At 41.2% G+C, this 11,066-nt stretch overlaps 1 protein-coding gene across 2 annotated transcripts in view; it reads left to right on the top strand.

Annotated features, from left to right (window-relative positions):
- The first annotated feature begins 5,208 nt into the window (after positions 1-5,208).
- Slamf7 (SLAM family member 7) overlaps positions 5,209-11,066 on the top strand; it is an 18,107-nt gene continuing 12,249 nt past the window's right edge. For both annotated transcript variants that reach the window (XM_008840798.3, XM_008840797.3), the window contains exon 1: positions 5,209-5,292. In XM_008840798.3, the coding sequence (XP_008839020.1) occupies positions 5,238-5,292 (55 nt within the window). In that variant the 5' untranslated portion in view covers positions 5,209-5,237. The remainder of the gene's footprint in view (positions 5,293-11,066) is intronic.

Here is an 11,066-nt window from a genome sequence, read left to right as displayed (position 1 = left end):
TCAGGAAGCAGTATTGGTTCCCCAGGTGTCTGGGGCCCCAAGACTAGGAATGGCACAGGGCCCAAACTAGGAGTATAGAACGGTGGGAGGGATGGAAGGGGGAATGTGGCTTAGGGAGTCCCGGCTCGGAGAGCGCTATAGACTTACCCCAAGAGGCCTGAGGATAGTAGTCATGATAGGCCTTTAAAAAAATATATTTTATTATTTTTATTTTACATTTATGCATGTATTGCCTGCATATAGGTAAGTGCATCCATGTCATGCAATGCGAGGAGGACAGGAGAGCTGCGCTATAGACTTACCCCAAGAGGCCTGAGGATAGTAGTCATGATAGGCCTTTTAAAAAATATATTTTATTATTTTTATTTTACATTTATGCATGTATTGCCTGCATATAGGTAAGTGCATCCATGTCATGCAATGCCCGAGGAGGACAGAAGAGGCTGTTGGTTCCCCTGGAACTGGAGTTACAGGCAGTTGTTAGCTGCCATGTGGGTGCTGGGATTCAAACCGGGTCTTCTGCAAGGACAGTGTTCTTAACTGCTGAGCGCTCTCTCCAGTCCATGATAGACCTTTGTAAAAAGAAAAATAGGGGGCTGGAGAGATGACTCAGTGGTTAACAGCACTGGCTGCTCTTGCAGAGGACCCAGATTTGATTCCCAGCATCTACATGCTGGCTAACAAACATCCATAACTCCAGTTCCAGGGGATCTGATGCCCTCTTCTGACCTCTGTAGGCACCATACAACATGGATATACTTACTTGCATGTAGGCAAAACACTCATACACATAAAATAAATATAAATAAAAATTTTAAATCAAAAGGAAATAAAAAAAATTAATGCAACTGGAGATAATCATATTAAGTGAATTAAGCCAACCTCAGAAAGATAAATACCATATGTTTTCTCTCATATATGATTTCTATACTTTATGTAAATACATAAAATTAGGTTGTAAATATAACATGAAAAAAGAGACTGTTTAGGGGACTATTAGAGGGGGAAGAAGGGAGCAATGAGAAGATATATTGTGTGGAATATATGTGTGTGCAAAATATCATTATGTAATACAGTACCATGTACAATAAAAATTGAAATAGATAATAAATAAAATGAGCAAAGACTAGAATAAACATTTCACCAAAGAAGATATTTGAATAGCAAGTAAGCATATGAAAAAATATTTAGCATTTAAGGAAACCTGAATTAAAGCCACAATAAAATATCACTATATGCCTATTAAAATAGCTAAAATAAAAATGCTTACTGTGCCAAATGCTGACAAGAATAAGGAGGAATTAGATTTATTTCTCATTAAATTGCTGATGGGAAAGTTAAATATTACAGTCACTCTAAAAAACGGTTTAGCAATTTCTTCTAAAACAAAACCAAAACCAAGCCAAAGTGGCTGTGGTGATCAACACCTACAGAAGGCTCACAAAGTCAGAGGCCAGTCTAGACTAGATCATGAGCTCAAGAGTTCCAGCCAACTCGGCCTACACTATGAGGAAACCCTGTTTCAAAGAAAATAAAAGTAAACACATATTTACCACATGACCCAGAAAACACATGCCTTTGCATTTAACCCAGAGAAATTTTTTGCTTCTTATATTTGAAGATCTGTAATTAGCAGTAAAAAAGGAAACAAAAAAATCCAAATCGTTTCTCTTTACTGTGACTCCACTTTTGGTCACTAAATTGTCATGGCTGGGTTTTCCCCATAGAAAGCAGTTCTCCAGGTCCCTGCAGGCACCAACTACATGTCCTGTAATTCACTTGATTTTGGTATTATCTGGAGATATAGCAGATCCCATAGATTAAGGGCTCAGTTCTACAAGACACCTTCCCATTTAGATGGGAACACACTGCCTCTTAGATGCCACTTCCAACTGGGAGGTCTTAAAGCTACTCAGTTCTGCCAACTTGTTTACTAGTCAAGTTCCCACAACTTCTACCTCAGATTTTATCATGTACTGGACTAGCTACAGAACTCAGAGAAACAGATTTACTGGTTTATTGTAAATGATGTTACAAATGATACTGCTGAATAGTCGAATGAAATAAGCCTAGGCAAGGTCCAGAAGGCTCTGGGAACACAGGAGCTCCTTCCCATATGTGGATCTGTTCAACATTCCAGAAGTGCTCTGAGTCTCATATCTTAAGGATTTTTATGGAGGCTTCACCAAGCAACATAATCAATTGGTAATTCAATCTCTACCCCTTCCCTGTCCTTTCTAGAGGATGGGTGATAGTTCTAAGCTTCTAATCACAAATTAGTCCTCTGGTCACCAGTCATCTTTCTGAAACTATTCAAGAGCCACTCAAGAGGTCATCTCATTACAGTCAAGGATGCATCTCTCTCTCGGGAAATTACAAGGATTTTAGGAACTCTGTGCCAGAAACTGTGGCCAAATCCAATGTACATTTGTTATGGCATAGTATCATAAGCAATGTGTACATTTATAATTTTTTGGCTTTCCTACCAAATTTATTGCTTTATCATTATGAAAGTTCCCTGTTTGTGCTGTTGTTTAAAGTTTACCTATTTGGGTCTGGAGAGATGGCTCAGTGGTTAAGAGCACTGACTGCTCTTACAAAGGACCCGGGTTTGATTCCCAGACCCCACATGGTAGGTAACAACTGTCTGTAACTCCAGTTCCAGGGGATCTGACACCTTCTTCTGACCTCTGCCAGCATTGCACTACACGGGTGCTCTTACATACATGCAAGCAATACAGTCATACACATAAAATAAAAATAATAAAGTTTACCTATTTGAAGAACCACTTCATCCTTCTTATGTCTAGTGGCTGAATGATATGTTTTTATCTATTTAAGCACATCTGGATTTTCTTCTCTTTTTTCCAAAAACAATAGGATTTTATTTGGGTCTTAGGAATTGCAGTTGAGGAGATACAGATTCCCATGGCTCTGGAGGAAAGCAGAGGAAGTGGGAGCTTACATAGCCTGCCAAATATAAAGAGAGCTGGGTGTGGTGGCACACTCCTTTAGTCCCAGCACCTGGGAGGCAGAGGCAGGTGGATCTTTGTGAGTTCAAGGCCAGCCTGGTCTACATAGTGAGTTCCAGGACAGCTGGGGCTACAGGGAGACCCTGTCTCAAAAAGACCAAAAAAAAAAAAAAAAAAAAAAAAAAAAAAAAAAAAAAAAGGCAAGGGCTATGAGATGACTAGTCAGCATATATAGAACATAATGTCCATCAAACAGGAGTCCAAGTCCTCATGGTCGCCATCTTAAGCCTCTCCCACAATGTCATTGTCAGTCTCTTAAGAGATTTAGGTCAAAGAGTGGACATGACCAAAGTTTGAATTCTGGGCCCCAACTGGAATCCTGCTTAAAGTCTGGCCTCTGTATTCCTTTTTGTAGCCATCTTTCAATGTTGTTTTCTTTGCAACTTTCTTTTTCACCGTGTTAGACTTCATCCCTGTGGCAAAATACCTGACATGAACAACTTAAAGAAGGAAAGGTTGATTTGGACTCATGGTTTCAGGAATTCAGTCCACTGACACTTGGCACCATTGTTTCTGTGCTGTGGTGAGGCAGGACATGGAAGGACACTTGTACTAGAGCACAACAGCACACTTCATGGTAGAAACATACACAGCATGGACAGGCAAGAAAAGGTACACGCTTAGTGATCTGCTTCCTCTAGTCAGACCCCACTCCCCAGTAACCATCAATTATGAATCCATCAATGAATGAATCCATTCATGAAGTTAGAACCTGCACCATCCAGTCACTTCCCAAGAGCCCATCAGCTCCCAGTGTGTGAGCCCTGAATGAAGACCTCAGCATACCTGGTTACCTGCCCATTTTCCAGACTTCAGCCTTACTATATACTCTTTACAGCTCTACCTTTAGTGCTTTTCTCCCGAAGTCTGGCAAGCTGGACCATTTAGTCACCTAAAATTCACATTAGTCATGACTCCCACCTAGAACTCTTTGAAGGACGCCTACCATGGGATTGTCACCCAGCGCTCTGTTTCACCAACTTCCTGTCTTCCATTGTCAGCCCCTCATCTGTATCTTTAAAGTGTACCTCTTGAAGACTAGAAAGCTCAGTCTTGGTTTTTTTAAAATCCATTTTAATAATCTTTGCCTTTTAATTGAATGTTTAGCCCATTTATACTTACTATAATAATTAATGTAACTGGATATGGGTCTATTGCCTGTTGCTTTCTTATTACTTTGTTTCACCATTTTTCTTTTCCTCGTATTTAAAAAAATATTAGAATTTTTTAATCCAATTTTAGTGCCTCTGTTGAAATTTTAATCATGTACATTTGCATTATTTTCTTTGTAATTTGTCTTCATCAGCAATTTGGATATACTTTTCAATGAAGCACTTGAGTCTCTGATTTTTATTGATATGGAGGACTTTACATATTACAAATCCTCATTGGGTATAAGCATTGCAAATATCTTCTGCCACTCTATAACATGCCTTTTTATTCCCATAATAGTTTCTTTTGAAGAAGCTTTTAAGATTTACTATTTTATTATTTTCATTTTTATTTATGTATGTACCTATATGTGTGTGTATGTCACATGTATGGAGGTGCTCTGGGATGCCAGAGGAAGGTGTTGGTTCCCCTGAAGCTGGAGTTACAGGTGGTTGTTAACTACCCTATGTGGGTGCTGGGAACCAAACTCATGTCTTCTGGAAGAGCAGCAAGTGCTCTTAACCACTCAACCATCTCTTCAGCTCCAAAAGAACTTTTTTATTTTGTTGTCATAAACTCTAACCTCGCAATTTCTCAACTATAAAATAGGATATATAATAGTATTCCATTTATTGGGTTTTTATGAAAAAATAAAGGAGTATATGTAAATAAAGGAGTTGTGTAATCAGCACAATTCCTGTTGCTTAGAAAAGTTCAAAAAATATTATCTCCCTTTTAGCCTCCCTGCCCCCATCTATTTCCTGTTTCTGAGAGGTTATGTGGTGAAGCAAAAAAGAAAAGAAGGGGAGACCGTATATACTTAAAAATTTCTACATAAGTGTATAAGTCCCTATTTGTAATAGAAAAATAAGAGCTCTACAATTCATTTCTTCCCTCCTTTGGAAATCTTTTACTCTATATGAAGCAGTTTAAGATGACTGACTCTGATTTGTCAATCCCATGACTCCTCCTACTTTCTTTTCAGTGATCAGAGACGTACGCTGCATCAGAGTGAAGTTGGTCCATTTTATTGACTGACAACCAGAAAACAATATGGCTGGTTTTCCAACATCCATCATCCTCACCTCTCTCCTCTGCCAGATCACAGGTGAGTTTGAACATATTCTCTTCCAATCTCCTGACTGTCTTCCCCATCCTGAGGTGTATTTCCAGGCTCCTGGGTCCACCCTGGAGACTCTCCCTCATTTAGCATAGCTTTTTTACAAACCTCTGGTCTCTAGAAAGAAAGAGATTAGAAGGAGAAGAAAAGGAACAGCTCTGGGAACTAACTCCCTTCTGACTATCCCAGGGAAGGAAGGACTGACAGAGTGGTGCTAGGTTTAGGAGGTCTGTATTCTGATCCAGATTCTGCTATGAATTAAATGAGGAAACAACTTTAAAAGTAAAATTATACAAGTGTGTGCTTATTCATAAATATATTTTATTTAACTGTTTCTAAATATACTTAATTATGCATAAAAATAATATCTGTGGAAGGAACTATTTGAATCAGTCTTTACTTAGGAAACTAACTTATTATAGGTACTCTCTGTTTAGTCATATGGAGGACTGAGGGCTTTCACGCCCCTGTTACAGGTGTGATAGTTGTTGAAGATTTTACTATGCTGAGAATTTTCAAACTCTTGGGGTACCACCATGAGGTCCCTGTGGCTTGTCATAGCTGTTGCTCACATACACACTAAGCCTACCTGAAATGACTTGCCCTCAAACCACACAGCACTCTCCTTCCATTCCTCCTATCAGCAGACCACCCTAAGTGATGTGACTCTATACTGTCACTCCTCCTTAAAGCTTGCATTGTTAGGAAGCACCTGGCCCTAAGCAGGTGATCCTGAAACAGGCTGATCTTAAAAATTGCTCCCTGAACGGAAATGGTGATCAAAATTAGAACTTGAAGATGATGTGGGGGAGGTCATGTCAGGATTTTGAAAAGCCTCAGGTACCCACCTGAACCGTGTGCAACAGGGTATGGTATCTGCCTGCTGCTCTGCTCCAGTAGGCTGAGGGTGGTCTAGTGTTACATAATTGAAAGGAGTCAGAGATTGTCCTAGAACCTCCAGTGATAGGACAGTGGGAGGGGTCCTGACCCTGGAAAACAGCATCCTGATTTGACTTGGTAGCTGAATGACTGTGAGCAAGTAGCTCATCCCCCAAACTTTGCTTTTCTCATATGCATTACAGAAAATGAAATCCAACTTGCAGAATTATTGTGATGTTTTTAAATGAGATATCAAATGCAAATTAATTTTAGTAATAATAATCACAGTAGAAGCCCCTACTACCCCAAAGGTGTTTTTTGTGCAATTTCCTTACAAGTCTACAAGATGTATTATTATCCTTGTTTTATAGATAAGGAAATTTATGTTGGGAGAAGTCAAGTTTTATGGGCAACATCACACAACTATTAAGATGTGAAGCAGCGATTGAGTTTGCAAAGCTAGTGCCATCTTCATACACCAAACTTTCCAACCTAACATGGTACTTGACACCAGAAAGGTGTTCTGTAAATGTGTCTTTGAACCAAATCTTCCACAGTAAGAGCCAGATGGAATTTCTTCCTTCTCCAGGTTCTCAAGCCCAAGGTAGAGACTGGAAAGATCCTCAACAAGCAGGTAGCACTATTTTGGAGATGTGGTTGCACCAATAGGGTACCACTCTGGCCAGTCTGAGATGGGCCAAGGGACAGCACTCACAGCCTTGATATTCTCATCTGGAAAATTAGCACAATTATCTGTTTCACAAGTTTTATGATGATTAATCAACAGAATAGTTTTCAGGAAACCAAAAGAAAATTAAGATGAGTGATGGGGCATGGGGGAGCTGACAAACAGAAGAAACAGAGAGAAAGGAGTGGAAGACAAGTGATGGGCAGAGTGGGAGTGGGCTTCGGTGGGAATGTGGCAGGCTGAATGTGTCAGGAAAGGCAGGGGATCAGTTGGTGAGTTTCTGTTCTGTGTACGTCTCATATGGTATTGACTTACAATGCAGTTTTCAGGGGACATAGTAAAGGAGAAGTTGGCTAAAGGACAGCTCATTCCAAACCATTTGTTTTTGCTTTTTTAGGCAGTGGTTTTCACTTACAAAATGAAGCTTTACACAGAAACAAACACAGAAATGATGTTGCATATATTTGAAGCCTCTCTTATAGTGGACAGCTCCGAAGCCTCTGTCCCTCTGTTCTTTAGACCTCTTCCTTGGCTTTTCAGATACACTGAGGTCCTAAGAATACATGGGTGGCAAAGGGCACTGGGGAAATCTTGCCTTTAGAGGTTTGACTTCTCAACTCCCACATCTCCCTAACACTCTAAACAATAGCCTCCTCATCTGAGAAATGGGATGGAACTGAACTGCCTCATTCTGAAAATTCATCCCAGCTCTGAGATGCTCTGCTCTTGATTTCCATGAGGAGAGAACCTCAACATACTACTGTATTTGTGACATTCTGACATGAACACTGAGTGCCGGAGAGATACTTAAGGACTAGGCTAGCAAACAGGAGGTGGGCTTTGCAACCCCGGTCCCTTCTCCTGAAGTCTTCTTCCTAGGCCACCTTCTGGGGCTTTTGGCTACATTCATCATAGACCTTTATTGTAACTTCACTTCTTCATTCCACTCATCTTTTGACTTTCTTGGGGGTAAACATAATAAGAGGGGGAAGTGACAAGAGGAGAGGGAGGCGTCAAGAGGGAGGATTTGTCTCAGTCTGCTCTGGAGTACATCTCAGAGATGATGCGCCTAATGCTGAAAACAGCAGAAGGCAGAGGGTCTCCTTGGCCAGCCCTTCCTACCTCCATAGGCAGGTTGGCTGGAGGATGTACATTGGTACCTGAACCTGTGACCACTTGGCTGAGAAGTCATCCAAAGATTTTTGAAGAGATACTTTCTCACATTTTGCAGAAAGGAGACTGGAAAATGGGAAGCCTCCCCAAAGGCACTCTCTGCCCTGGTCTTTCACCTCCCACTGTCAGGCTGCTCTGTACTTCTCAAAACACTTTCAGATCCATATTCACACTTCAGCCTCCCCAAATTCCTGGCAAATGAAGGTGCTATTTTCCCCTATGAGATACCAGAAAACTGAAACCCAAAGTAGTAAATGTAAAAAGAACACACAGGTCCCTCTCTCCCCTCTCCTCCCCCCTTCCCCTCTCCTCCTCTCTCCCCCTCTCCTCCGCCTCCCCCTCCTCTCTTTCCTCTCCTCCCCTCTCCTCTCTTCTCCCCTCTCCTCTCTCTCAAGCTAGGATCAAACTCTGAGCCTCACACATACCAAGCAGGAGCTCTACCACTGAGCTACACCCTGCCACTTCTATGTGGCCTTGGAAAAGCCACTCAGTCCTGGTGCCCTTATTTATAAAGCAGATCATATTAACCCTTATCTCCTGAGGTTATTCTGAGGATCAAGAAAGATGAGCCCATTGAACTTTTTCCCAGAGTGATACGAAGTGTTTGTTTCTGGAATTAGGACTATGGAGGAACCAGAACAGAACCCAGGTCCCTTAACCTCCAGTTAGGACAAAAGCCCTTTCTCGGCTGTAGTATCCTGGCAGGAGGAGAGCTCAACATAATGCTTATAGATTGGCCATTGGCTAATCATGCCCAGTCACCATGGAGGTGAAATATTTCTTTATGAAATATTTGCAGGTTTTGAATAAGATTTATTTCAGATGCACAGAGAAGAGACTAAAGTATAAAAGTAGCATGAAGTCAAAAGTAAACTGAGGTCTGGGAAGGTGACTCAGCAGGTAAAGGTTCCCCAGAACTCATATGAAGGTAGAAGGAGAGAACTGACTCCATAGAGTCATGGCAACACACACACACACGAACTGAAGATCAAAACAGGGAGAAGGCCTAGATGCTGCTCTGGTGGCATCAAGTAGGTACCAGCCTTGGGTTCTGCAACTTCCCATAGCCTTAGATCATCATCCTGGCCTTAGAGCTAAAGCCTTGGGTTTCTCTCAGGCAAAGACCATTCTACATCATGTGATACCTCTAAGGAAATCACTGTGCCAGAGAAGAGAAATCACTTAAGCTGAGTGCTGTCAGGCTCTCCAACCACTGGCTATTATGAAATAAGAAAGGGGTGAAATGGGTGCATAGGAAGCAAGTTTTAGTGTCCACTGCTGACTGAGATGGAAGGGTGACATCTAAGGAGGGTGGGTGAGGCTCCTAGGACCTAGTCCTCCTAGGCCGTCAGGTGTTGGCACCATGCATTCTCTAGCAGGCATGTCCAACTACGTGCAGCCAAAGATAGCTATGAATGAGGTCCAGCACAAAATCATAAACTTACTTGAAACATAATGAGATCTTTTTGGTAACTCTATTGTGCAGTTCTTGAGGATGAACTTTGTAAATGACTGTCTTTGACTTGCCAATGTAAAAAGGTCAGACAAGTCTGAGAGTCTAGTATCCTCTGATGACATAGGTTAAGTTAAGCCCTCCCTTATTGTTCTCACGGCACCTGTTACTCCCTTTTTCCACATATGTAGTTACTTATTTGATGATTTTCTCCCAACTTCACGCAAGAATCATGACTATCTTGTCCTTGTCCTTTAGAGATGCCTTTGAATCCTAAACAATGCCTGTTATAACAAACACGACCTACTTAGATGTAGTAAAACTCAGAACACCTGTAGGTGGTAAAGCCAGCACAAAAAGATCAGTTTCAGTTCAGTCTTGGACAGTTTTATTTTTAAATGTCTCTTGTTTCTAGATCCCTTTCCCTAGTCAACAAAGAAAAAAAAATAACTAAACTGGTTAGGACTCACAACGCTGTCCCTTACTCATTAACCCATTAGTTGAAAATAGCAAGGAGCTGTTTTCCTCAGTTAACTTCTCTTTCCATGGATATGGCAGCACTGGGAAGGTGGGGCAGGAAAATCAGGAGTTCAAAGCCATTCTTGGTTTATTGGTAACATAGCAAGTTTGAAGCCAGTTCAGACTATATAAGAACTCCACTTAAAAAGTAAAAAGAGGAAGGAGAGGAAGGAGAGGAAGGAGAGGAGGGAGAGGAGGAGGAGGGTGGAGGAGAAGAAGAAGAGGAAGAGAAAGAAGAGGAAGAAGAAGTTGTCAGAGGAGGAGGAAGAAGAAGTAGTCACATGGGGCAGTTTGTTCTGTGTCACCCTCCCATTTCATTCTAACAAAGCACACTGAATTTTCAGACATTTTCTTACAGTCCCTCACTGTTCACATCCCAGAGCATTTACCCTGAGAAAATAGAACCATACTGTGAAAGAATGAAAAGAGTAACTGCTCTTGGCTTAAAAACATACACACATGCTAGTACACTAAAGCCACATTCTACAGTTTGTCACTTAATCACCTTGCTATGGTTTGAATGTGGTTTGCACACACACACACACACGCACGCACGCACACACACACAAGGTTTAATGCTAAAAGCTTGGTACCCAGTGTGGTGATGTAAAGGTGGTAAAATATTTAAGAAATAGAGAAGGAGTTAGGAGGCAGTGTTAGGTTAAGAGGATACCACCCTGAAAAAGAATTAATGCTGCTATCTTGAAGTAAGTTAGCTATCTTGATAGCAGGTTGTTATAGTGAAGCCTTCCTGTGCCTGGCCTCTTCTGCACAAGTGGTTTCCCTTCTGTTTCTCTGCCATCTTGTGACCCAATGAATAGGGTCTTCACCAGAGGCCCAGCAGATGGTGTCACCCATGCTTAGACTTTCAAACTCCAAAGATGCAAATTAAATAAATTTCTTTCCTTTGCTGCCACAGAAAGAGACTAATACACCCTTTAAATACTCCCCCAAACCTAATACAGAACTGAAATTACTTGAAGTTTGCTTGAGTCCAGGAATTGTATCCACTTGAGGGGACAAGTGAAACCCTATCTTTACCTGACTTCA

This window comes from Nannospalax galili, unplaced genomic scaffold (genome assembly GCF_000622305.1).
Source record: "Nannospalax galili isolate Female #2095 unplaced genomic scaffold, S.galili_v1.0 scaffold579, whole genome shotgun sequence".
Lineage (NCBI taxonomy): Eukaryota > Metazoa > Chordata > Mammalia > Rodentia > Spalacidae > Nannospalax > Nannospalax galili.
Note: the sequence above shows the minus strand (reverse complement) of the source record. Positions and strands in the feature narration are given on the sequence as shown.